Here is a 25,847-nt window from a genome sequence, read left to right as displayed (position 1 = left end):
AAAGAAGTAAGACGGAATTCATAACGAATAATTTTCATTGGCATGTTCTTAAGTGTAGGTTGACAGCAATTTTACGAAGATACTCTGCACTATTAAAGCCAAATGGAAATGGGAAGAACGCTGTTCGGCAGAGACCTAGACAAAAACGTCTAGGAATGTGCACTATCAACTATTCCCCTGCCGCTACCGCCGAGCCAAAAACAAATTATTTTTCTCCGTTCATACGGAATTTGGTTCGGCTAGTCTAAGTTTAATTTGCTTTGATAAATTATTCGAGGAGCATTGCATTGGCTATGAACATTTTTCAAATATTTTTTCAGTTACCTGTATAAAACTGATTATGAAATCCAATACAACAATGCGATAACTAGAGGTTGTTACGATTGGATCAACTTTATTTAAATATCAAGCACATTCGTAACACCAACTTGGCACAACGTATTTTCGAATTTTGTTTGTTTTTCGAGTCTGGAAGATAACAGGAAAAACCTCTATGTATGACATTGACATGCTCATCCCTTATCACGAGCAAATTAGTAAATTCTAAAATTACAGCTCACTCTTATAATCAGTGCAGCATATAAAATTTACTTTATACCTATTAACTTCGACTTTCGCCCCATTGTTAGTGATCAGAGACATAAATTTTTTCTCAGATGAATACAAACTGCAACAAAATATGATATAACCTTGAATAAAAAAGAGATAAGCCATGGGCCGTGGCTTTCCTCGAAGTCTAATAATGGCTCCGAATTAAAATTTTTTATGAGCGCAAAGCAGGAATTTGTGGGTTCGGCAGGCATTCTAGGCATGTGGTCGATATTTTAACCATGTTTATATGAGCTAGTAATTAATAAGTTGCAGAACCACCTAGCCTCAATGAGTACCGAGTTGAGTGTTCTCTCGTATTCTGCCACCGAAAACAGAAAATTCATTCTCCCATCCGAAAGAATGAGGCCATTGCGCAGCTCGGGATGAGAAAGAAAAACATGGCAATGATGCTTTCACCGATAACTTGATGTACAAGGCCGATTCTTTCTTTGGACAAGAGCCAATCATCTTTCAGTAACCATCTATGCCCACATAGCGGTAGGGAAAAGAACTCATCAATCAAATAGAACTCAATTAACGAAGATGGTGATGTTTTCCCATCGTTAATTCTTTTTTCATGAAATAGTACAACAAAATTTGACACTAAAATTTTAGTTTTCAATTATAATAAAAGGAACAAAATTCATCTCCCAACAAATAATTCCCTCCGTCTTAAAATTGGACAAGTCGCCGCTGGGTGACTCTAGCTGGTTTCCTTAATGATGGTTGCCTCAAAAAGAACCAACTTGCTGTCCTCACTGCCCTCAGAAGGAGAGTGGTGCGGCCTTTGGGACAAATTAGACCTACCATTTTACTAGAAGTTCTGCAATCTTGCTGGTCAAAAAATCTGCGATGGCTGACAATGCTCTTTACGAAATCCTTGGTGTCCCAACCAAAGCCACCGATGCTGAACTCAAAAAGGTAGTTATGTGTTCGGTGTTAATTTTGTGAAGCAAAAATATTCTAAAATCCGAAATACGACTCTAAATTCCAAGAACAAACTATCGATTTTTCAGGGTCATGTCGTGGCATGTCTAGGAACAATGGCTACTTATCTAGCAGTTTTGTAATGACAACTGATTTCTGCTAACATGTTCTCTATCTGTTTTAGGCCTACAGAAAACTAGCCAAAGAGTTCCACCCTGACAAGAACCCTGAGGCTGGTGAGAAGTTTAAGGAGATATCATTTGCCTATGAAGTCTTGTCTGATCCAAAGAAGAGAGAAGTTTATGACAGACATGGACTGAAAGGATTGCAAGAAGGTGTACATGAACATGGTGGTTTTGGCGCCGATGATATCCTGTCCCATTTCTTTGGTGGTGGGTTGTTTGGAGGTATGGGAGGTGGTGGTCGTCGAAAGACTCGTCAAAGAGGAGAAGATACTGTGCACCCTCTCAAGTAAGGCTCTTTGTGCTGTGTGCAGCTTTAGTTTCTAGGTTTTAACATGTCTTTGTATGTTTAGAGTGACATTGGAAGACCTCTACAATGGAAAGACATCCAAGCTCCAGTTGAGCAAGAATGTCATTTGTGCTCTTTGCAGTGGGTATGTGTATTTTTATGTCATTTGATTTGGCCAGTATTTTACAAATTTTTTTTTCTGTTACAGGCAAGGTGGCAAACCTGGAGCCAATGTTACTTGTGCAACCTGCCAAGGTCGTGGAATAAAAATTTCCCTGAGACCACTTGGACCTGGTATGATGCAACAGATTCAGTCAGTATGTTCAACCTGTAATGGAGAAGGTAAACAACCATTGGAAATTTTAATTTTCCTTGTCTAATGTTGAATTAATCTTACAGGTGAGATGATCAACGAGAGAGATCGCTGCAAGGCTTGTAAAGGCAAGAAAGTACAGAACGAAACCAAAATTTTGGAAGTTCACGTCGACAAAGGCATGAAAGATTCACAGAAAATTCTGTTTCGCGGTGAAGGTGATCAACAGGTATTTTGCACTACAAACATTCATTGATCTGCAGTGTCTTATAACTGTGATATTCCAATAGCCCGGAGTTGAAGCTGGCGACGTAGTGATAATTTTGCAACAGAAACCCCATGAAAAGTTCAAGCGACAAGGAGACGATCTTTGCGTGATGCACACTATAACTCTGACTGAAGCATTGTGTGGGTTCTGCTATGTGTTGAAGGTTAGTTGTTGTAAGATTTCTTTTCGACAGATTTTTTTATTCTACCGTTTTATATTTTGGTGCCAATAGCATCTCGACGGCCGTGATTTGGTGATCCGACAAGCACCAGGAAACGTAGTCGAACCCGGCAGCACTAAGATGGTGCCCGGCGAAGGAATGCCTCGTTACCGTAGTCCTTTCGAAAAAGGAGAGCTGTTTATTAAATTTGACGTAGAGTTCCCCTCTAGCCATTTTGCTGATGAATCAACAATTATGGTACATTAATTCTTGAAAACCAGTTGGGAGTGGATTAGTTAATGAAATAACAAAATGTTCAATTTTGTTATTTGTGAAATTCGATAGGCGATCGAGAAACTTTTACCCGGACGACCCTCAGTCATTCCACCCTCAGGAGAGCACGTCGAGGAGGTTGACCTTCACGATTACGACGCCAATGAACGCCGTGACGGAGCTGGCGGACCCAGCAACGCATATGATTCTGACGATGAAGAGGGAGGTCCATCAGGACCAGGTGTACAGTGCGCCCATCAGTAGATTCACAAGCGAAAACAAGTCGATCTTGTTTTTCGTATTCGGCGATTCCCTTTCCTTTATAACCAAATTTCAAATCTTGAATTATCTTAAGTTGAAAAACATTTTCCTCGACTTTAAAAAAAAAAAAAAATTGCTTGTCGTTCTGAAAACATTTGTTCGTCCAGTGTAGCAAAATTAAGAAGTGGGGGGTCGACTGTTCACCGTCACGCTGGTTAGGTGAATCGTTGCCTTTCATGGCATATAGTGAAAGAACAATCAAGATTACTGTTTTTCGTTTGAATTTGTACTCTGGGAATCTTGGCCCCCCTATCTCGACTTGACATCCTTTGGTAAACACGAAATAAACGATGTCACTTCAAGCTTTCAAGCTTGGTTCTTTTTCTGTAGCCCTTCCCTGTCTTGTCATGTTTACTCATCATTACTCATACTGTAATTAGGATCCGTTGTGCTGCTTCGCCATTGCTAATGATGTCACTGTTCCAATTTGTAGAAGAAAACGATGCGTTATCACAGGTTTTGTTGACTGCAGATCATTACCGAATCCCTACATTTAGTCAATCACCAAATCTTGATAACTCAATGACAATAATGGAAACATTGTGGCAAGACTTAAGCAGAGCTTATTTTATTTTGGCTGTCATTTCGAGTGACTTAATCAAAATTGACGATTGGGATGTGAGTGTGTGCGTTCTCCGTTTGGATGTCGAAACTAGAATAGCATCTGAGTGCAAAGGCTTCCGGATAGGGATTACACAGAAAAACGGGATCACGCTAGTTGCGACTTGAGGAAATCGGCATGTCGAGTTTGAACAATAAATGATGTTGATGGCTGACAATTCAGACGTTCAGTTCAGCCGAACTGGGAAGCTCATTGAAGCATTTATTCTGTCTTCGCTTGGCTTTTCTGCATTGTTCACCGTGACGTGTAATCTAGGCGGAGCATCAGCGAAGAAAAGGCAGTCGCTTTTATGGCAATTTTTCTTCATCGTGAAATGTGTGTTCAGCTTGCGCTACTTTGACAACGAAAGGATTTTGTAAAAGATTTTCAAAGGATTAGAGGCAGATGATGCAGCGATTCGAACGACAATGGATACAGAGCGGTCAAACAACATTCAACCATTTACATCAATGTGAACTCAAAAAGTGGAAAATGGAAGAAAAGAAACGAAAGATGTTTTTAGTTTGGTTTGATAATTCACCGACAACACAATTTCATTTGAGGACATAAACATGTAACATAACATAACTGAATAATATAGCTAACGTTAAAGCAAGTTGCACGTCTTGTTCTCCTTGAAGGGATTTTCGGAAGGGGAAATGCCCGTGACGAGTACATCTGTTTTCTGATGTTCTTGACAATATTTGATTAACCTGCAAACAGAAAAAAGAGAATCATAGAAAAGACATAAAAGTTAGTAAAGAAAAAATGCGCCGATTTCGATTGAGTCGATCGTTTTATTGCATATGTATATAACTCGCATCTGGGTGTAAGATGAGCCATCCCCATATGCATATTAAAATAACATCTAAGCAATTCGAATTCATAAGCTATGTTCATTCATCCATCGTCAGAAGCAACCAAGGCCCATTGGAAGCTCACGATGGTAAATAACTTTCAGCCATGATATCAAATGTCAGCGATCGATTCGTCGATTGCTCCTAAAAGCCCTTGTGTATTTTTTCCCCGTCTGTCTAGGATATACGCGCTCTAGCATCCCCTTATTGCTTTAACATCTATCCCTCCCGTATGGCATATACTGCACATATCTGCAATAGACGGAGAAAGAAAAAAAAGGGGTGCGAGCGAGATTTGATGGTAGAGCACCTTTGAAGCCGATTTTCATTTCAATAAAGTCACGCAACATCAAACGAAAAACTCTCCTGGAGGTGAGATATAGGGACAACAACCAATAACAGCTGCGCTTCATCACCAGCAGCAGCAGTCGCTCGGGGTACAACAAACAATAATTTCCCCCCATATGAAATAACAAAGATATAATATGTGGATAATGTGATTCCAGCAGCCATGTGTAGCTACTTAGTGTCCGTTGCACCGACCATCATCAAACAGCGACGATATATAGACACCCGTGGAAGTCTCTCATCATCTATATAGCCTTGATTGGTTTCCTCTTCGGCGTATATATTATACCGAAACAACAACGTGATTGACGTGTAATTGGGACGGCCTTCTTATTACGTCTGTTTCCCTTTTGTCTGATCGGAAGCGCTGCTGCTGGGCTGCTGTTCTTTGGTTTGCTGCTGGATCGTTAGTTCCCAATCGCTTTGTTGACTATAACTTTGGGGTGGTATTGATGCCGACTCAAAGCAAAGGTGCTGCTGGCGGAAAGAGGGAGAAAAAAAATCAAGGGGAGCGTGACATATGAAGGTCTTCTGTTGATGACGCGGGTGGTGGCCCTATAAATCACGCCATTTAGAAAGGAAGTTCCAGCGCATTGAGATGACGCGCCTACCCTTTTTTTTTCTTATATGTGTATACGCCACCCTGTTGTTAATATATTCCATGAAGCAATCGATGCTTGATGACGGAAAAGAGAGCCTGGCCTGACTCGTTTGCGAATCCATCAGTGCCATTACCATGTATATCCCAGGCACGATGATGAGTGGGAAGGAACAGAAAAGTTGTTTTTTATTTTTGTCAAAAGGCACAGCGTCGTTCAACTAGACGCTAATTAAACTGTCACTCAATACAAAACAAGGCGCAATGGCGACCCGCTTCAAGCCTTGATTTCATATAAACTCCCGCTGCGATCCTGTATTAAGATATACCTCTAACAATCACTTTGCACTCAACCAGTGGAAAGGTTTCCGAGAAAAATCATTCAAGTTTGTACGGTTGATCTGATTTGTCACGTAATTATTTTGTTCATTAAAAGATATGAGAGATAAAAGGTAAAGTTCAATTAAATTAATTTTCTTTTTTTCAAATGCAGATAATATGAACTGTAGCATTTAAAAATGATAGCGATGAAAGTGGTCCCGGACCGCATTAAGCTTTAAGCTTTTATTTCAGAGCCCGGATACTTTTACATCTAGCCATTACATCTCATGGCGCACTCAATGTGAAATCCTCGAATATGATGACAACCGTTGCTAAGCAAAGCAATATGTTAAAAGAAAAGGGGGGAAAGAGATATCTATATGTATCCAGCACTGTTATTCTTGGAGCAATTGATTATTATTCCTCTCATGCTGTCTACCTGTCGATTCTTCCTATCAGTTTCCTTATTCTATATCTACGTTCGGTCTATCATATCCTCTTGTTTCTTCATTATTATCCTCTAATTGAAACCACGGCGACGACTATATCGTCATTTCAGTTGCTATGTAACGATGAACAATAATCTCTTCAATGCATGGCCAACGGTCAACGTGCAATAATAATCCCTCTGAAATTTGCCAAATCCCCATTGTATAGTATAACTTAACTGATGAAGAATAAGACCTGACGTATATCAATCTGCAGATGAGTTTGAAACAAACATATACGCGTGCATGAGATTGCGCTGCTGTTGTCTGTCTGTGCTGGCTGAAATCACGAATGTAAAAATAAAGCCTCTCTTCCAAACAAATAAGGCGTTGTGTTGCGTATTAAATTTAGACCTGACATGTTTGTCCGGCTGCCACCGTGTATAGCTCTCTCCGGTGCTCACTCAGCAGCTCTAACTGTTGCGCAACGCGCTACAGCTGGTCATCATCCTCCTATACGTAAAAACATATCTCAAAAAGAGTCGACCCAAGTAAACAAACGCACGATCCCATATAGACTAGACAGCAGCAGCTTTTGTTATTCATAAGAGAGAAATATCGACCATGGATTGAGCGCCATTCGTCCATCACATCGCGTCCAGCTTAAAGTACCTAATCGGATCATCATCCGTAAAGGGGAGTTGTCTTCTCCTTCCTCACGTTCAATAATCCCGCCATAATCATAAAGTGCCAGTCTTTCCAACTAATCACATTCGATGAACAATACCGCCACCAAAAACCCACAGCCAGTAAACTGTAATAGCAACTGTTATCCTATATGGCTGAACTTTGCTGTCGTATAATTTTTTCTTCTTTCTTTCTTTTTTTTTGTTTTTAAAAGCTCAGCTTTGACGTGAGCGCCTTTCCGGTCGTCGCATCGGATTACGTGGAGCCCGGGCTGTTGTTCTGCTGATCAATGGTAACGAGACCCAGTAACAACCAGGCCTTTGTTTATTCGACGGCTATATAACGCGTGCGGGTTCACCCCTAAGGGTCCAATCAAAACTAGTGGAAACTTGAAGGAACTTTTTAGACTCTCCACTAAACATACAATATCGTGTATCCGTCTGTCAGGGATCCGTCCGTTCATTCATTGAGCACATCCGCCATCAAATTTCTTAGCCTTTTTAGTCTGGTTGAACCCGGTCGACCGTAAATGGCCAACCGTATTGTTTAGTTTAATTAAAGAGCTTCTATTGTTATAATGAATTCCATTAATAAAAGTGGCGAGTGCACTACTTACTCTTCACAGGCTTGAGAGACTTGAATCCTTTGAACACTGGCCTCCTGGCGCAATTGAGTCACTTGTTTCTTCATAGCTTGAACCTGAGACATCATTTTTTCAGTTTAGACAAATTAGAATAATCTATACGGGTGGCAAATAAAAAATGATGGTATCGTCTTTTGCTGTTTGGAAATAAAGAACCGACTGTTCGACACCGGCGGTGATTCTATTCTAAATGATTTGAGCTGCTGCTGCTGGTGGTTGATGTAACTCTATTGTCGCAACGGCGCCGACTGACAGATTCCGGTTTTGTGGCCAAGGATTTTCCGGCTACCATTCCTCCTCTTTTTCAACCCTCCGGGAAGTGGTTGCTTGACTCAATCTCCTCTCGGCCCAGCAGCAGTTGGGTCCCTCCTCTTTTCTTAGACGCAACAGTTGCGCGCGTGCGCTCAAAAATCAAAAAAGATCGGAGAGGGCCGATTTCGCTCTTTTTTTCCAGCCATCTCTTTTTTAAACACTTTAACTGTGCTTTATCGCTTTCAAAAATAAGAGCAGAGTAGTTCTGTATCTCGACAAACAAAAAGACTGTCATCATTTTCTCGTTATCTTTCTATGGACGGCCTTGCGCTGGTCGCTGCTGGATATGGGGCGATCATTTTTATGCACTGCCGCGCAATCACGGCAGCAGTAGTCGACAGTCTCAGTTGTTTGCCTTCCCAGCAGTTTCCCCCGGGTGTCATTTAAAAGCTAATTAAAACACTGGGAACCAAGTTTCAGTCGGATACAAAAATTCGAAACAGCACACTTCACGAACAATCTTATACACTAAGATATAACTGGAGCAAATCATTTCCAGAACATCAAAGAAGTTGGGAACATTCAAGAAGACTATTTTGATACTATACTAGACCCCACGGTTTTAGGGTCGCGAGATGATTTCTTGTATGTATTCCGCGTTCGTCAACATCATTATGAGGGGAAGACTGCCAATTGTTGACACAAATATCGCCTAGCATTTCATGTGTATGCTCGGATAGACATCAGTAAATCGATAGTCTATGGCACACAGGACATTGGCCCTGTCGAGATTCGGGATCCGATTCCGGAAACATCTGAAATAAGGTCGGCGCCGACAACATTCGTGCATTTCGGTTGTCCTAAATGGCTTTCTCTTCCGTACAATGTCGTAGCATACATATACGAGACAGTGGAGTATATATACGAACCTTTTCTATGACGCATAAAACCGAAATCCCGCACTGCATGTACGTAGGCCACATCCGTAAGATATCACGTAAAGGACAGCTGTATTTTTACTCGGACATAAACAAGCGCCTGCACTCCACTGCGTCGCATCTCACGAGACCACTATCCTTCAATCTACTCGCTAGTGCGAATGTCTCATACTCTTTTTTGCTCAAGGTAATCTACAGTATAGGATAAATCTTTTTTTAACGTTGTTATTAGATTATAAAGCTACTTAAATCGTGTTAGCATCGCAAGGTCTTCTTCAGAAAGATCTAATCTTCGAATTATCTTTAAAAATGTATGTCGAAAATTACCAGAAAGTGACTTTAGAATTATGTTTACTTTAAAGCAAACCAACTAATTTATTATTTTTTTTTTTACAAAGTAATCGCAATTGAAATTTGTTATCTCATTATACTTTCAATTTCGGCTACTGTTTTCGGACAGGATTGGGTTAGAACTTCGACACCAGTTTCGGTGATTAAAATGTCATCTTCAATACGCAATCCCAACCCATGAAATTCTTTGGGTGCTATTGAGCGATTCAGGTCGACGTACAGTCCTGCAGAGAGAAACGCAATTCAATTACAACAAAAATCACTTAGTGTTTGAATAAACTAAAATACATACCAGGTTCGATCGTGATTACCATGCCGGTCTCTAAGGGAATATTTCTATTAATTTTGCCGGTATCATGAACATCGATTCCTAAATAATGGGAAACGTGATGGGGGCAGACTGAATACGCCATCTACAAGCAACAATTATAAATCGGTTAGGAAATAGAATTCAAAAAATAAATTGAACAAAATACAAATTTCTATGTAATAACGCAATAAAAACTTAAGTACCTGAGCACGTTCAACACAACTTCTAGCATCCTTTCCAAATCCAATTTGCTGCAAATTTTTCCCCAACTGACGACACATTCTTTGAAAAAGAATATCTAAAGGAGGGCGCTCATTGCAGAATTGAATCAAATCTAATTGCACATCAAGCAACGCTTCGTATGCTTCGGTTTGATGGCTGGTGAATTTCCCATTTATAGGCCAACATCTTGTCATGTCACTCGTATACCCATGATATTGACACCCTAATTAAATTAAGAACACTTTGCAGAGACGGAGAGAAGAAGAGTACTTTATATAAATGTGATTATATACCAGCATCCATGAGCACCATTTCACCGTTATTGATTAACTGATTATTATTGATGTAGTGGATGGTATTGGCTCGAGGACCGCCAGCAACAACGGGAGGATACGCCAAATATTGGGCCCCACTCATTCGGCTGTGGTATTCAACACACGCCCACAACTGAGACTCGCAAATCGAAGGCTTCGATTTCTAAACAGAATAATTATTTAAAAAATGACGTCGGTAGGGATTTTCTTGTGCGTACCTTCATGGTTTCGATGGTGGCTTCAGCTATTATGGAACAAGATCTTCTCATCAATTCCTGTTCGGATTTTGATTTGATGACTCGCAAGTTGTGAATTAACGGAACATAATCCAGTGTGGCTATTGAGCCACCTTTCTGAGTGATGACGTCGTCGATGATGCGGAATGATCGTCCATGATCTCGCCATATTTGTACACCGTTTAAATGATTCTGTTTTATGTAAGAGCACACAAATGGAGCAATCTGTGAATCATAGTTTGCTTGCTCAATTCCGAGAATGTTGACACAAAAATCCAGATCAAGCTTAGGACCTTCCCATACTTCTGTCTAAAAGAAAAACAAAGTAACTTATGAAGTGTTTTGTAAAAGATAAGTTAAAATTGATTCAACAACTTACATTTAGGTCTGTTTTGGGTATAAATAGAATAGACTCATATTTGTCGGAACATGGTGATGAGACCATAACTAGAACAACATCAGGTTCTAAACAACCAGTGAGATAAAAGAAATCTGAATCCTGCCTAAAAACATAGGGAATTTTGCCTGACATGTAAAGTTTTGAAGATGATTGAACTACAACAATATTGGCTTTTGAACCATCACTCTGTTGGAAGACTTTTTGCATTAGCTTTGAACGCCTCTCTTTATACTCATCTTTGTGAATCAACGGAGTAATCTGTAAAAAAATGTATATGTCTGTTGAGATAAATATTGTTATTATTTCATACAATCAGGTTTCTGTACCTCTCCTTTTTTCAGCAAGTTAGGATGAGACTCAAAAACTGGCTGTGGATAACTCTTACTAAATTTAGTTGTTGCTGAATCCAGAAAATTTTTGTCTAGGTGCTGTTTAAGTGGCACAAGTGAGCTTGAAATATTCCTAGAAGAAACGATGGTTGACTCAACAACATTTCCTGTTACAAACACAATATTATTTAAAGCTCCTGTTAAAACTATTTACAACTTGGTTACTTAGGATTCGTTTCCATATAGGGGACAATATCCTAGAAGATCTAGAAGCCACCATTTGAAATTATCTTAGAAACTGAAAAAACAAGAAGAAAAACAAACCAGCTAAAACTCATAAACTGCAATCACGGTTCGTCTGCTTCTGGCCTAGTCAACACTCAACAGCATTGACAACTTGTTAATCTCACCAACAGCCTTTTTTTTGCCAACGCATTTTTTTTTGCGCTCGACAATTTTTTTAATCTGGCAATAGTGCATCTCGTAAATATAATGCAACCGATTTTTCGCGCCCAGCAATTTTAGGGCAAAGAGCGACACGACAGAGAAAAATAATATTTAGAAATTGTTTTCGTTGACTGTTTTGGGTGCCATTTTGTACTTTTGAGGTCTTTCAGATTAGTCGATTAAGATAACTAACTGTTTTCCTTAATATGCCTCAACCGAAATGGTACGGAAAATCTCTTTCGGCACTTTGCATGGACAACATCGTCGATAACATGGAGAAATGGACGGCATTACGTAGTTTGGAGCATGTTTTCTATCATTTTCGTCTATTGCGTGAGTGTCTATGGAATACTTGTTTATTTGTTGGTTACTGTTACAATTATTTTATTACGGCATTTTGACTACATACAGCTTCACATTGTCTGGAGTACATGACTGAATGTCTCTTGAAAGACTACTCGATAACAGAGGAAACGTTTGAGTTACTTTTTAAAAGCCCACACATGAAAGTTCTGGATTTATCAAAAGATTATCTGGGCACTGGATATGATGCCAACAGAAATTTTCGCATCTTTCGTTTGGCAGCGGTCAATTGTTTGGTAATAATTAATTCAGCATTATTATTGTAGTAAATTTATGTGTATCTCTTTGCAATAACAGCAACTTACTACACTGAAGATTCGTGATGGCCGCAGTGTTGCTTATCTAAAAAAAAAAAGAAATTCCAAATTAGAAGAGACTTTTGCTTCTATTTTGCAGCGTTTTCAACACTTGCAAATTCTTGATTTATCTCTCACATTTTATGGTGCAAGAAGCATGCTCAAACTTGGATCAACTTGTAAACCAAAAATAAGGTATGATGTACTCTACTTTAATGAAGTAAATTGACTGTATAACTTCGTATTTTCCCCCCTAGGGAGTTGATAGTTGATTACTGCCCTGGTGTGACCGATACCGTAGTTAAAGTGTTTTGCAACAGTCAAAGTTCCCTTCAGAAATTATCAGTTTATGGAACGGAAGTGACTGATTCCGGAATTCGATTTGCTATCGAACATTTACCAGAACTGAAAGAATTAAATTGCGACAATGAGTCTGATATCCTCAAAGCTTTTCGTAGAATTCGTAAAGCCAGAGAATCAAACAAATATTCTTTGACCAAGTGGATATGGAATCCGCAAGACGAAGTCTCCTATGAAAAAGGCAGCGTTTCATTGATGGTTGACATGTGTCCGTCGATTGTTCGTGTTTGCATACGTGAAGACGACGAAGGATTTACGGATGAGGAGTTATTAGGTGATGAGAAAAATCTGAAATGATGGTATTCGTATGTGTAGGAAAACTAAACGCAATTTTATTTCAGGTTTTCGAAAACTTAAACAACTAAAACATTTCGAAATTTTGATATCCTTCCTACCGTCAATCATCTCTATTCGCGGCGGAGTAATTCCTCTTCTACAATCTCTTGGCCTTACACTTGAACATTTAATTTTATCGGAGGAAGTAACGAGTGAAGAAGTCTATCTCATCATCGAGAGCTGCCCGAACATTCGCCGTTTGCTACTTTTAATAAAAAGTACCGATCTGGAAACTCCCGAACCGGTGGTAGATGACCGCGTCCACTCTTCTCTTTGTTCCCCAAAGGGAGTAATTCCGTTAAGGATGTTGGAAGGCATCATTTTTTCTTCCTATTTTCCTCCGTTTGCTATTTCACGCAAATTGTTGCTATTGCTTTTGTCTTCCCCTACTCTTACAATGGTTTCGATACGGAATTGTTTTACGCTTGATGACCAGATCATTGAGGAAGCTTGCGCTAAAAACAGTTTCAAGTATTTGACCAAGTTAAAGTTTCACGGTTGTTCTAATGTGAGCCAGAAAGGCATCGATTTCTTCCTGAACGAATCGAATCCATTGTCCGAAATTTCTTTAAAAAACTGTGGAAATGTGAACCTTGAGCATATGAAAACCATGGCTCAAGAGAAGCATTGGAATGTCAAGTGGAATGTTGAAGATTAAGAGGTGATTGCAGTAAGAAAATGCGATCCAATGTTTTTTTTTTTTAACTTTTTCGTTTTTCCTGCCAGACACTTATTTCCTTATGTTTATACTGTATGCTTTCACAAAATCCTCACCTGGAACTCTCATAAGATTCTTTATCTGGTGTACACGAGTCAAGGTTAAATAGTCACGGAATTCAATATGTGTCTGTTTCATTTTACAATTGAACTTCATTCCACACAACTTCTTAATGGGTGTAAATTTAAATAAGCCTTACACTACATTTATTCAAATAGGACATGATTTTCAATTACTTGTAAGTTCGCTTTAATGTTCGTTGAAGTAATTTCTAATTTGGACTGGACATTAAACTAAACTTCTCTTTTTTCTAAGTGTTGATGTTAAAAATATTTGCATCGTTTTAACAACGGGTGATCCTACTACTTTAATTTAATCGCTTTAACTGTGAGACAGGACACGAGAAGAAAGGGATGTTTATTATTTTTTATTATTTGCTGTGTATTTGCAATTTACTTTTTTCTTTTTTGTGAGGAAATTTAGCTAGCTCCTTTTTAAGTCGACTCACGCTGCGAGTTATAAAATAAATCTGGCAAAAGTGCATCTCGCGTTCAATGCAATTATTCTGTTCGCGCCTTAATGTTAGGGGAAGGGAGCTATAATCAGCCAAATAATTTAGATTTTAGAAGGTCTTCAATGATTTCGGCCATTTTGTGTTTTAGTACTTCAAAATATGAAAATAATAATCACATCGTTATTGCATGGGGAATTTCATTTCTAGGGGCAGCGGCTTTGTATGTTCGCTCGTTGATTCGAATCGTATCGAACACACACATGACAGCTGATAATAAAAAGGGCGGGCTAGCAGATAGCAGACGTTCCTTTTTTCGTAAGTAAAGCCTTTATTTTTTTCCCCTTTTTTCTCCCTTTGAAATCAATTCAGGAGCGCCGTTGATTGGGAAATATATTGACCACCCTCGTTACTAAAGTTTTAAGGTATGCCAGCTCCAGTATCCGTTCAAATGACGTTTTACCACTTTTATATCAGAATTCAGAACCTTTGATACCACCCTACTAACTGTTCAGTTAGAGCTTGGCACGTTACTGTTAATCATAGACAGTCCAACAATCTAATCTCGTACTGTGTGTTTTTGTATCATTACGGTCATATGTTAAATTATGTCTGTTGACTATTTTGAAGAGGATAACAAGTGAGAAGTGATTAATATTATCAGTAGATGAATAGTTGTATGGCCCCAATTTAGCCTAAACTGTTAAACCGTGTTATAAAACAACAAGTTACACTCAGTTTGTTTTGAGTGTTCAGAGCTCTTGCCTAGTAATCTTGTTTCTCCCTGACATGTCATTTCTTTCTTTGCTTCGTTTTCGTCGTTTATTGGCATGGGAAAAGCCGATGCTTTCTGTTTCTGTTCGTTTCGTGACTTCTGGAACTAAGAATTCTTCACCGTCCAAAGGTTTAAGTTACCCCGGAAAACCGAAGCACTCAAGTTCATACCAAGCAATAATAATCGGGGGAGGTGATTTCTGGTTATCTCAAGTGCTGTCGTAAAACGATTTTTATTTAGTTGACAGTATTTCATATTTGATCTTTTTTCGTCGTATTGATTTAAAAAATTAATTTTTTTAAGGACATAATGGTTTGGTGGCTGCTGCTTATCTACAACTAGCAGGTTTTAAAAAAGTTTGCGTCCTTGAACGAAGACATGTCGTGGGTCAGTAACAATATTTATTTTTAAATGGACCAAATTTCCAAATTTAATGATTTTGTCTTGAAGGTGGTGCTGCCGGTAAATTGGATTTGGAATTTAATGTAATGAATTTTAATATCGAGGAAATAAATGGTCCCTTTTCTTTAACAAGTGACTGAGGAAATCGTCCCCGGATTCCACTTCTCACGTGCGTCATATTTGCTGAGTTTATTGCGACCGTCCATCATCAACGACTTGGAACTCAAGGTAAAAAATTTTATAACCTACAATAATCGAAGTGAAATTGTTACATTTTTTTTTTTTTACTTGAATTCAGAAACATGGATTGAAGCTGCACTTGCGGGATCCGAGCTCTTACACTCCACTATCCAGCGATTATTGGAAAGGAGATGGACCACGCTCGCTAACACTTTCTAGCGACCTTGATTTCAATCGAAAACAAATTTCCAAATTTTCAAAACGTGACGCCGAAGTAATTTGCAGTCATATGGCAGAATTTTCGAACGCAATTTTACATTTTTCCTCTCTACTTTATTCAGGTGTACGAAAGCTACGAGAAATGGCTATCGCGATTAGTTGCTGCCATCGATCCGCTCATCGATTCAAAGGCCGTCGATTTGAACTTCCCTGGTTCTTTTTATTCGAATATCAAGAGTCTGATGACCGTGGCCAAAAGTGCATACAAGCTGAGGAAAGACATCGGATCTTTTTACGATTTGATGACTGCTCCGGCCAGCAAACTTCTTGATCAGTTTTTCGAATCGGAGCCTCTCAAGGCAACACTTGCAACCGACGCAGTGATCGGAGCAATGATGGGACCGTAATTTACCTCTCCGAGTTGACTCAACACTATCTTATTGTACAATAATTATTTTGTTTGATATTTTTGCACAGTCATTCAATCGGCAGTGGTTACGTCCTCTTGCATCACGTCATGGGAGGAGTTGAGGGAAAGCAAGGAGCATGGGCTTACCCAGAAGGAGGTATAACCCTTTTTTTTATTTTTTTTTACTTAGTTTCACTTAAGTTATTTATTAGAAATATCCTGAAATGTTCTTTAAAATGATGTCTCCATCTATAGGTATGGGAGCCGTGTCTAGTGCCATGGCGAAATCCGCGGTTGAGAAAGGAGCCACTATTTTCACGGATCAAGTAAGTTGAAGCACCTGTTTACGATTCATTTCATTCGGACATGTAAAATTTCAGTTTAATAATTGTCTCGAAATTTATTTATTCTTTATTTTTATTCTAGACAGTAAAAGAAATTATGGTGGACGATGGCGGAAGCGTTGCAGGTGTTCGCTTGACCGACGGCACGGAAATACTTTCCAAGGTTGTCCTTTCCAATGGTACACCTCAAGTCACGTTCATTAATCTACTTGCCTCCGGAACGCTTCCGGAATCGTACCTCAATAAAGTCAAATCGGTTGATTACACATCGCCAGTGACAAAGATTAATGGTCTGAGATAATTTATGCGTTCCGCTTTTGTTTCCTAGACCTTTTACATGCGTTTGTTTTTAATTATTATTATTTTAGTTGCGCTGAACGCACTGCCTAATTTCCTTGCCGATCCTTATGCACCAGGGAGCGGAAAAGCTGCTCCGCACCACCGTTGCACCATTCATTTGAATTGCGAAGAGAGTCATATGCTCGATAAAGCATTCCAACAAGGGCAGCAAGGGTTAATCCCAGACAGGTTTCACACTTACGTAAACGCAGCATATATTGGCATTATAATAATTATGTTTTTGACATTACAGGCCGATGATTGAAATGACGATTCCGTCTTCGCTAGACCCCACAATCTCACCCAAAGGCTGTCACGTAGCTCTTCTCTTCACACAGTATGAAAACTCCTAATTATTTCTAATGTGATTATGAACGCTATTATAATTTTGATCTCCTTTTTTAGATATACGTAAGTAGGGAAATTCTATTACGTCCACAAACATATAGTAAAAGGGAGGATTTATTTTTCCAAAAAGGCCCTATGAATTGCAGAATGGAGTTCAGTGGGACGACCATTGGAAAGAAATTTACGCGAAGAGGGTACGCTGGCTTGTACTGTAACGTGAACTCAATCTTTAATCTCACAAATTATTGATTAATCAGATATTCCAACAAATCGACGAATATGCCCCTGGATTTCAGCAGAGTATCGTCGGTTACGAAGTCCTTACGCCCCCGGATCTTGAGCGTATCTTTGGGCTAACAGGAGGAGTATACAAATAAAATCTCTCCTATATTGTTTGATAAGTTTTATTTTTACTTTGTGCCGTCAAATTTCTAGAATATCTTTCACGGAGCCATTAGTTTGGATCAGCTTTACTTGTCTCGACCTTTCTCCTCTTGGAAAGCGCATAACCAACGGGATCACTACCCGTCGTTACCTCGGACACCAATCAAAGGACTTTACATTTGTGGAAGCGGAGCTCATCCCGGTGGCGGCGTGATGGGAACTCCGGGAAGACTGGCGGCTGAACAGGTCATCCAGGAAACCAATCTTTAAATAAGTTTCCTTTTTGTGTTGTCGGTCTTGCAGGGGGGAAATAATTCATTACAATAATGATGCAGCATATACAAAATTGTGAAACAAGATGATTGATTGAGTTTCCAACTTTGCACAAAATGATACGTGACTAGACAATCTGCATTCTACACCGATAGCGTTTGTCGACTCATGTCGGTATTCATCTCCGTATTCATAAATGCATCCGATTTAAGCTAAGGTGAATGGTCTGCGTCGACTGTCGAGTTCAAGTTTAACACCGTGATCATGTGAATTCCTGTTACTTTATTGCGCAAGCGATTATTTATTCGCGCGTGATAATGCCACTGCTTATCGTGCAAAATCGTGACACACGACTTGCAGTCAAGTATTCTGACGGCGTGAACTATTGTACGTTATATTATTTTTCTTTCAACGGGATTTTTAAGAGTTTTCCGGGATGATGGGCCAGAATACATAAAATCGCCTAAGGCCGACTTTCGGAGAAGTCATTGAACGAAAGAAGACCTTTATTTTCAGTGATGTTAATTTCTTTTAAGTCCTCGGAATGTGTGAGTGTTTAATGCTCAACATTATTCTTTTTGTTATCTTCTTTGCTAAATAAGAGAGATACGCAAAATTCGTACAGCGTCTGTGCCATTTACTGCTATGTACAAACAGAAACGGTTGTGAGGAGGTTATGAGGTTAAATTGTTTGGAACGGTAGAAGAAAACTTTCACTCGCTTACATTTCTATATATGGAACTTGGAAAAACCCAGCAGCATATATACCCAGCATGGTTGTGTCGAACCTTCAGAGAATAAAACCTTGAATAGAAATGTTGAAGGAACGAAAACACTTGGATACTAGAGACGAGTTAGTTTTCCCTGTGGCTAAACGATGGCCCGAAAACCATTTTAAAAAATTCTGTATTATAAAAAGGAGGATTCCATGCCCTTAAAGCATCTACTATAGAACCGAGTCCCCTTGTGGTAGGAAATACAGTTTCAATTCGAAAGCTAACAAAACAAGACGCTCTGTCTAGAGAAGGCGAGAAAATGTTCAGCTTCAAGGTAATACAATTGCCACTACTGTTTCTCGATTTTCTCATCTCATATTTAAATGTCTTATTATTATGCTTCCAGTTGCTGTTAGTTTGCATTATGGTGCTGGTTCACTGCGCTCTCAGCATGCCCACCGTCGTCGGAGAACAATTGATTCCGGTGGAAGTTTATTCTGATGCTCAAGGCACCGATGATCTGGTGGCTGCGGAACATCACAGCCATGGTGAAAATTTAAATTAACGTCATGATAGGGCAGAGTTAATTTATTCTAAAAGATTTAAATCTTAACTCATATGAGCACTAATTAAAATTATCAATTAATTCAACGTTTTTTAGGATATGGAGGATATGGAGGATATGGGGGATATGGTGGATATGGTGGATATGGTGGATATGGGGGATATGGTGGGTACGGGCACGGTCACCATCATCACGGTCACCATCATCATCACAATGGTCATATCGGTAATAAAAATTGTCGATCGATAAAATAATAATTTATTGATTTCTAATTATTTTTTCTAATTTATTTATTTTTGTACAGATTATTATGATTACTAAGCAGCATTCCCACTCTTTATTATTTGATCAACAATTGACCGACAGCTCGCCATGAATTATTCCAACCATTATATTGTTATTTTGTTATCTCCTCTTTATCTATTGACAATAAATCGAAGTTATAGCGTAGCTCTTGTGTCAGAATTCAATCAAATAAAAATTCAAGAAAGGTTTCAATTGATAATACCGCAATCCAATATAATAAAACTAAGATGAATAAAACTCGATTATTACAAAGAAATATCTGCGGTAGATTAGCAATTGTCAATTTAAAATTCACAATTTCTTTATTGCATCTGCTTGTGTCATGCAAAAACGTCTATAAAATTTTCTAGCATTCGCTATTTGAATCTAAGTTCGCTATAGTTGTCATTGTGGTCATTGCGTAATACTTCGATTCACAAAAATTCGCCAGATTCGGTTTTTACTGCTTTGAAAATGACTCTGCGGTGTCGAGAACAGTGACTTCATTTGGGGCGGCAAAGCAAAAAAACGTCGCTGATCATCGGAATGAAACGAAGGGCGCTGTAAATAATTGTGATGTCCAATTTCGGCTTGGCTATCGAACAAGGGCAATTTTTAACTGAATAACGCTCGAAACAGCATGAAGCTTGGATGCACGAACGAAACTATTGCGCCCATGGCTGGTTCATTGCCATATAATAATTTTGTTCCGAAATAAAAATCGGATTTTCCGTCTCACTCAAGCTTGACATAGTGACAAAGCAAAACAAATATTTTGCAATTTCATATAAGTCAATGGGGGAGGGGGAGTTATATCTACAAAATTTCGTGACACTCGTATTTCAAGCGCTTTGATGGCGTGAACTACTTAATGTTAGATTAAAAAGAAAACTGAATTTATAATAAAAGTTGCGGGCGGTTCCGGGACGACGATCTAAATTGATGTCAGTTCTTGCTCGAGGCCGGGTGTGAGGGAAGTCCCTTCACACACAAACAGCCATTAAACCGGTATTATAAAACTAGTTTGGGCCGGTTCTATGGGGGAAAACCATGAGCAAGTACTCGTACTCACACAGGGAACGAAGCTTCCAGTAGAGCTAAGTTCATTCCTCCATGGCAAAAAATAATAATCCGTAACAATAACAAATGCACGCGTGACAGACAAAGAATGAGCATACCTTCAGTTCTTTCAGACTGGTATGGTATATAAGCCAGGTGCTAGCATTGACTAAAACACTCTCAATCGAGAAGCAAACAACGATCCAACTCTTCTACAGCAGCGAAAATGTTCAGCTACAAGGTATTACAAATTTGCACTAAACTTTTTCAGTTGCAGCTCAAGTTATATTTTATTTCTTATATCATGTATAACTTATTAACACTCTTATGTCTTTTTCTAGTTACTCTTAGTCTGCCTTATGGTGGTTCACTGCGTTCTTAGCATGCCCTTTCCAGGAGATGAAATAGTTGCAGTTGAAAGTAGTGCCGAGGATCAAGGCGTCGACGACTTGGCGACTGCGGAACATCATAGCCAGGGTAAATATTTACTGACTACATTTAATGCTTAGTCATGTAGACGTAGATTCTCAATCATCCTCATTTCAGTTATTAAATTATTATAAATATTAATTCTTATTTATTTAGGATATGGAGGTTATGGCGGATATGGCGGATATGGCGGATACGGTGGCTACGGAAACTACGGAGGCTACGGAAACTACGGTGGGGGATACGGGGGATACGGTGGTTACGGTGGGCACGGGCACGGACATCATCACCATCATCACGGTAAATTAATTAATTCAATAAACTTATAATTATCGTTCTGCATGTAATTACACATTTGATTTGTTGTCGCAGGTTACGGCCGCAAATAGGTTGACGTCTCTTTCAACCTTGTTCCAGGTTTCTCCGAATTGAGTATTCGCCACGAATATTTGTTACCCTGTTAATCTGTTTTTGTTACTTGTTTTGCATTTGTTATCTATTCTTAAGGAACAAAATTTGAAACCAACAGAAACCACCAGCAATAAACTTTCTGATTTTGGCAAGCACAATTATTTTTCTTTTCTTTATTTCAATGTTATTATTCTCTATTGACTTCCAAAACTAAAATAATCACGATCCTGGCCATTTCAGCTGTCAAGGAGTGCAGGAGTGAGAAAACCGCTTTATTGATCGTTGGATTGGAATGGGTCGATTAAAATTCTATCGATATCTTAATAAGAAGAAGATTGATGTCGTCTGCTCAAATGTTTTTACAAGTTTCAAAAAACAGAAAAGAAACGGGAGTCAAAGATAACAAAGAAAAAAGGCGGCACCTACTGCTTGTATCAAACAAAGAAAAACAAAAACAAACATTCACTTTTTTGGAAACGTACGTGCTGCATGAACAAAAGCACAACAAATTAAGTTACAAAAACTGTGGTCCGTATCTTTAAGAATGGCTAAGACACATACTATGGCATGCTGTTTAGCAGGTAAATAAAACTATAAAACTAAGAATTCAAATAGTAGAATGATTATGGGAGCCTTAAAAAAGATAAATCTGTTCCAAAAGTGAAATGTGTTAGTTCTTGTTTTCTTGACCAGCATTTATCATGCATGCACTCTGTCGATGCATGGCAGTTTGTTTGCTCTATGTATAACCTTTACCTTTGTGCAGATTTAAGGCCTGAGCCATCCGTCATGCCAGTTTTCATCGTGCTGGTATTAACCTATATCAGCAACAATCTCAGTATCATCACTTTGCTAATGATTTTTGCTACTTTTATTAACCTGTGCTGCTATATATTTTGATGGTGCATGACTTGCATACATGGAATCCTTAAATTCTCCTGTTTATTAACAATTATAGGGTTTACCCTCTGTCTCATTTTTCAACTTTTCCTTATACTTGTTGTTGTTGTCAATATTGTTTGTAACCCATTTTGTATTTTTTATTTAGATAAACAGCACCCCATTAGATTGGAGAAACAGAAACTACAGATTCGGTCGAGTTACGGATCTCTTTGTCCCCTTTCTTGTCCTCGTGTACCCCATGTGAGGCTAGGTGGATTCAACTATTCTACGAATGAAGCACTTGCAAATGCCTGGCCGTATTCGCAAGCAGAAAGGTAGGGCAAATTTCTCTCTATTCTTCTTATTTTTTTTACTATTTGGTGGCTTTGGTTATCAATCGTTAGATATGGGGTATGAATTTTCCTGTGCTATGCGGTTGACTGGGACTGTTTTCACTTGCCGTTTTTGTTTACTCAGTCAGGGTTTTTTAATCATTTCGTAGAACGACTGCAGATCAGGCTTGTTTTGTACCCCACAACTTTTTCTGTGGGTAAACAATCAATCATTCGAAAATGTTTTATCTTGAAACACTTCATGCAGAGTGAATTTTTATGCAAGAGGGGCCGGTTTAATTCTGACGTAACAGATCAAAATGAACTCCTATTTCTCAGCTAGAACATACTCGAATTCAGACAGATCTAGAAAACAAAAAATACCGGACAGTACCGAGTGAGCATAACCGAGTTTAACGAGGTAGAAGTAAAACTTTTTTGGCTGTATTGATGTGTATTAATGAGTTGGAAAAGATATCGTTCTACATAAGACATTTGACAACTCAAACATCATCAGCTAGATTAAATAAGAATTGTAAATAACAAAGTGATTGTCAGCATATTTAGTAGTGGCTAATTAGTAGTAATAGTACCCGTCATAATAACTATTCGATGGATAATAAGTTGTCGGATAGTAATAGGTTGGTGCATAATAGTTCGGTTCGTTATGATTCGCTATCACAGCTCCGGTGGCCGCTCCGGCGACGAATCCGGCGTGATGATGGCCGTGATGGCCGTGTCCGCGGTTTCTTCGTGAACGGGTCAATTCGGGCAATGAAGAATAATAATCGTTCTCTTCGTCGATGAAAGGTGAAGGTTCAACATCAAGGCTTGCTGATCCTGTATAACTTCCGTCATCAGGCGTTGGTTTAGCATTTACCGGCGCGTTTAAAAGTGCCGAGAAGCAAACCAAAAGAATCACAACAAACTGTTTCAAGGGGGGAAACAAAACGTTTCAATCATACGAATAAGAATTTAAGAAATCTAACAATAGTCAATTAAAATATTTACCCGGAAAGCCTTCATAATTGAGCTCGGAGAGTAGTACTATAAGGTGCTGCTGCTCAACGTCGTGACAACTGGCGCGCCACAGGTGACAAGACTCGTGCATTGTCCTGCTTTTTATACCGCATTATATAGCACCGGTCTCGAACCTGTTAGCCGCTTATAGTAAACAAAAGATTCTGAGGATTCATTCAATTGCTTCATCGAGCTTTATTGAATTGTTGATCAGCATGACTTTAGTCTTTTTATGAGTTGCGTCTGCTTCCTGATGGCTGAGCGGACTACGGATTTTGCTCAAGGAACGGTGTGTTGACATGGGCAAATATGTTTACTTATGAATGACAAAGAATTCAAGGGTAAATTGCTTAAGACTTGCATCGATGTGTATATTTGACAAGAAAACTATGGTGGTAAATTTGATAGAGGGCAAACATATTCCAGAAATAATAAAAGAATTAAAGAAGGAAAAGAGATTCAGAATTGTGTTAACTGTTAACACTTCAACTAATTGAATCCTTAGAAGATTAAGAAAACCACGACCCGATAACGACGGTCCAGTATTTAACAGTTTCAAATGTTTTTTTTTCCATTAGCCGTTGCAGGTGCAACCATTGCTGTAACCGGAAGTCGGATAATAGTGATGCATAATAGGGTCGCCGATTATTTGCCACTTCCACTCCAACAGCTGCTCCCGTAAGGATTCTGATATAGGATATTGTAAGTCCATATCTTTTATACTATTCTGATAAATTTGTTAAAGGGAGCCACTTGAGGAAACAACTAAATCGGAATCTTGTGGCTTTGTTTGCTGTTATTGCTAAATTGAATTATTGACCGTCATATCGGCATTATAATTTTATATCAACACGACTGCGTGACTAAAGACATATTAACTTAAAAGGGATTGAATTATTATTATTGCCATACGTAATTTAATTCCGAATTCCGAATGGTTGAAGTGTTTGATCGACGCCTTTCAGGGTGTTGTTACCGGTATACCGCGGTACACTCGCTCCAAGATGACGATGACATAAGCGAAATCTCGGTGAATACCCTGTTCCCCTCACCATGATGTGTGGGAAAAAGTTCAGCTAGTTTTTAAAAGGGAATCAATGATAGAGGTTGTCTTGAAGCGCAATTAATTTATTGTCTAACGGAATAATACTGGGGTAGTTAACGGCAAGCAATAAATTATAAGGCGCATGAAATATTATCACTTTCGTGAATTTCACGTCTGGCTAGATGTAGGTAGGCGAATAATAAAATCGATAAGCCCACTATTTGTATTATTAAAACATGTCATGTGAGTCTATCACATATTGATGTAGATAGGGGGGAAAATCATGTAAGTATAGAATATTGTTGAGGCCATAATCAACAATAAAATAATTAATTAATTGTTGACAAACATATGTTGGAATCAAAAGAAATCAACCGAACAATATGCCACCAAATCCGGGAGCTGCTGCATTGCCGTACTGTTGATCGTAGATGTCCACTGGGGGCCGTTCGAAATTTTCCAAAGATTCAAAGGGCGGGATCGGACCACTCGGCCCAACTGGGTAGTAGTAACTGCGGTGGGATGAAACCCAAGAAACCTCGTCTTTTCTCCCATCCGTTCTTCCAGGTTGATACGATGTCGTTCTGATGAACCCCATGTCCTTGTTATAAAATTGTTGCGGAAGATTCCTGTTGGGAATAAAATAGAAAAATGTGCCGTCGACGACAGAGACGACCATCACAGTGGCGAGGCAGAAATACAACTGCGTACATTCAATTTGAGTGGTTATAAGAGCAATAAATTTAAAATCAAGTTCAATTCTTTTGACAACAAATTAATTAACTATATGTAAATATTATTTACCCAGGAGTGCGACATTTTGTTCACCGAAGCTGAGACTCGTTTGATTTCTTGGTGTTTACTGCTCGGCTTTATATACTCGCTGATACAGGTAAATAGTTTATGGAAGACGCTAGAGGTGTTAGAAGTCTAGAAAAATAATCGTTGTCTTCTTGCTACAATCAGTGATGTATACGCGATTGTTTCTTCTCTCTGTTTCTTTTGCCGCACTTGGTGTTACCTGCATAGTGCATACCTAATTTTATCGATTAAATACCAGCCTTGACATTGGCGCCGTGAATTTCGTTGAGGAAAAACAAACAACGGTCGGCATCATTATAACCAATAGACTGATGACCCCTTGACCATATAAAGACTTTTATTGAAAGGGTTTCTCACTTCCATTTTATTTGACTAAACGTAAATGTAATTTTTTGTTATTTCGTTCCGCCATCTGTTC

The 25,847-nt window shown here is 38.9% G+C and overlaps 8 protein-coding genes across 11 annotated transcripts; 5 read left to right on the top strand and 3 right to left on the bottom strand.

The window, feature by feature from the left end:
• The first annotated feature begins 1,344 nt into the window (after positions 1–1,344).
• On the top strand, positions 1,345–3,626 carry LOC124192008 (dnaJ homolog subfamily A member 2-like). The gene is made up of 8 exons (XM_046585133.1): positions 1,345–1,512; positions 1,703–1,989; positions 2,054–2,134; positions 2,198–2,331; positions 2,389–2,531; positions 2,593–2,733; positions 2,803–2,988; positions 3,076–3,626. Exons 1-8 carry the CDS (start codon positions 1,444–1,446, stop codon positions 3,265–3,267), a joined length of 1,233 nt encoding a protein of 410 aa, XP_046441089.1. The 5' UTR covers positions 1,345–1,443; the 3' UTR covers positions 3,268–3,626.
• Positions 3,627–9,347: 5,721 nt separating this feature from the next.
• On the bottom strand, positions 9,348–11,542 carry LOC124191947 (xaa-Pro aminopeptidase 3-like). The gene is made up of 8 exons (XM_046585004.1): positions 11,385–11,542; positions 11,157–11,326; positions 10,810–11,088; positions 10,413–10,739; positions 10,174–10,357; positions 9,862–10,103; positions 9,641–9,761; positions 9,348–9,572 (listed from the first exon to the last, which is right to left on the bottom strand). Exons 1-8 carry the CDS (start codon positions 11,437–11,439, stop codon positions 9,415–9,417), a joined length of 1,536 nt encoding a protein of 511 aa, XP_046440960.1. The 5' UTR covers positions 11,440–11,542; the 3' UTR covers positions 9,348–9,414.
• Positions 11,543–11,627: 85 nt separating this feature from the next.
• On the top strand, positions 11,628–13,805 carry LOC124191946. Its single transcript, XM_046585003.1, has 5 exons — positions 11,628–11,939; positions 12,018–12,205; positions 12,267–12,460; positions 12,523–12,899; positions 12,967–13,805. The coding sequence occupies exons 1-5, from the start codon at positions 11,813–11,815 to the stop codon at positions 13,617–13,619; spliced, it is 1,539 nt and encodes a 512-aa protein (XP_046440959.1). The 5' UTR covers positions 11,628–11,812; the 3' UTR covers positions 13,620–13,805.
• Positions 13,806–14,347: 542 nt separating this feature from the next.
• Positions 14,348–19,594, top strand: LOC124191945 (pyridine nucleotide-disulfide oxidoreductase domain-containing protein 2-like). 4 transcript variants are annotated; one of them, XM_046585001.1, is made up of 18 exons: positions 14,351–14,508; positions 15,269–15,352; positions 15,416–15,427; positions 15,501–15,595; positions 15,666–15,821; positions 15,889–16,169; positions 16,244–16,332; positions 16,431–16,501; positions 16,602–16,809; positions 16,888–17,047; positions 17,112–17,195; positions 17,264–17,269; positions 17,337–17,400; positions 17,464–17,571; positions 17,642–18,913; positions 18,986–19,127; positions 19,250–19,369; positions 19,449–19,594. In XM_046585001.1, exons 1-15 carry the CDS (start codon positions 14,454–14,456, stop codon positions 17,858–17,860), a joined length of 1,692 nt encoding a protein of 563 aa, XP_046440957.1. In that variant the 5' UTR covers positions 14,351–14,453; the 3' UTR covers positions 17,861–18,913; positions 18,986–19,127; positions 19,250–19,369; positions 19,449–19,594. The 4 variants fall into 4 exon arrangements, with proteins under 4 accessions (XP_046440956.1, XP_046440957.1, XP_046440955.1 ...); XM_046584999.1 differs by having other exon boundaries at positions 19,241–19,369; XM_046585002.1 differs by lacking the exon at positions 14,351–14,508 and adding an exon at positions 14,851–15,157 and having other exon boundaries at positions 19,241–19,369.
• LOC124192528 (spore coat protein YeeK-like) lies at positions 18,899–19,465 on the top strand. Its single transcript, XM_046585888.1, has 4 exons — positions 18,899–18,913; positions 18,986–19,127; positions 19,241–19,369; positions 19,449–19,465. Exons 1-4 carry the CDS (start codon positions 18,899–18,901, stop codon positions 19,463–19,465), a joined length of 303 nt encoding a protein of 100 aa, XP_046441844.1.
• Positions 19,595–20,610: 1,016 nt separating the features above from the next.
• Positions 20,611–21,486, top strand: LOC124191949 (keratin-associated protein 19-2-like). Its single transcript, XM_046585006.1, has 4 exons — positions 20,611–20,729; positions 20,830–20,965; positions 21,074–21,217; positions 21,290–21,486. Exons 1-4 carry the CDS (start codon positions 20,715–20,717, stop codon positions 21,304–21,306), a joined length of 312 nt encoding a protein of 103 aa, XP_046440962.1. The 5' UTR covers positions 20,611–20,714; the 3' UTR covers positions 21,307–21,486.
• Positions 21,487–22,958: 1,472 nt separating this feature from the next.
• LOC124193272 lies at positions 22,959–23,663 on the bottom strand. The gene is made up of 2 exons (XM_046587031.1): positions 23,554–23,663; positions 22,959–23,470 (listed from the first exon to the last, which is right to left on the bottom strand). Exons 1-2 carry the CDS (start codon positions 23,566–23,568, stop codon positions 23,120–23,122), a joined length of 366 nt encoding a protein of 121 aa, XP_046442987.1. The 5' UTR covers positions 23,569–23,663; the 3' UTR covers positions 22,959–23,119.
• Positions 23,664–24,674: 1,011 nt separating this feature from the next.
• LOC124193287 lies at positions 24,675–25,466 on the bottom strand. Its single transcript, XM_046587049.1, has 2 exons — positions 25,412–25,466; positions 24,675–25,310 (listed from the first exon to the last, which is right to left on the bottom strand). Exons 1-2 carry the CDS (start codon positions 25,424–25,426, stop codon positions 24,978–24,980), a joined length of 348 nt encoding a protein of 115 aa, XP_046443005.1. The 5' UTR covers positions 25,427–25,466; the 3' UTR covers positions 24,675–24,977.
• Positions 25,467–25,847: the final 381 nt, after the last annotated feature.

This window comes from Daphnia pulex, chromosome 4 (assembly GCF_021134715.1).
Source record: "Daphnia pulex isolate KAP4 chromosome 4, ASM2113471v1".
Taxonomy (NCBI): domain Eukaryota; kingdom Metazoa; phylum Arthropoda; class Branchiopoda; order Diplostraca; family Daphniidae; genus Daphnia; species Daphnia pulex.
The sequence above is the reverse complement of the archived record's forward strand: the minus strand, read 5'-3'. Positions and strand labels throughout refer to the sequence as shown.

Coding starts and splice junctions, on each gene's coding strand:
- LOC124191949 (XM_046585006.1), top strand. Junction 20,966..21,073: donor TGCGGAACATCATAGCCAGG/GTAAATATTTAC, acceptor TTATTTATTTAG/GATATGGAGGTTATGGCGGA.
- LOC124192008 (XM_046585133.1), top strand. CDS start 1,444: ATGGCTGACAATGCTCTTTACGAAATCCTTGGTGTCCCAACCAAAGCC. Junction 1,513..1,702: donor CCGATGCTGAACTCAAAAAG/GTAGTTATGTGT, acceptor TATCTGTTTTAG/GCCTACAGAAAACTAGCCAA. Junction 2,135..2,197: donor ATTTGTGCTCTTTGCAGTGG/GTATGTGTATTT, acceptor TTTCTGTTACAG/GCAAGGTGGCAAACCTGGAG.
- LOC124192528 (XM_046585888.1), top strand. Junction 19,128..19,240: donor TGCGGAACATCACAGCCATG/GTGAAAATTTAA, acceptor AACGTTTTTTAG/GATATGGAGGATATGGAGGA.
- LOC124191947 (XM_046585004.1), bottom strand. CDS start 11,439: ATGGTGGCTTCTAGATCTTCTAGGATATTGTCCCCTATATGGAAACGA. Junction 11,089..11,156: donor ACTTGCTGAAAAAAGGAGAG/GTACAGAAACCT, acceptor ATTTTTTTACAG/ATTACTCCGTTGATTCACAA. Junction 10,104..10,173: donor AATGGTGCTCATGGATGCTG/GTATATAATCAC, acceptor TAATTTAATTAG/GGTGTCAATATCATGGGTAT.
- LOC124191946 (XM_046585003.1), top strand. CDS start 11,813: ATGCCTCAACCGAAATGGTACGGAAAATCTCTTTCGGCACTTTGCATG. Junction 11,940..12,017: donor CTATCATTTTCGTCTATTGC/GTGAGTGTCTAT, acceptor GACTACATACAG/CTTCACATTGTCTGGAGTAC. Junction 12,461..12,522: donor ACTTGTAAACCAAAAATAAG/GTATGATGTACT, acceptor TTTCCCCCCTAG/GGAGTTGATAGTTGATTACT.
- LOC124191945 (XM_046585002.1), top strand. CDS start 14,980: ATGTCATTTCTTTCTTTGCTTCGTTTTCGTCGTTTATTGGCATGGGAA. Junction 16,333..16,430: donor ATGGGCTTACCCAGAAGGAG/GTATAACCCTTT, acceptor CTCCATCTATAG/GTATGGGAGCCGTGTCTAGT. Junction 17,401..17,463: donor AAGAAATTTACGCGAAGAGG/GTACGCTGGCTT, acceptor TTGATTAATCAG/ATATTCCAACAAATCGACGA.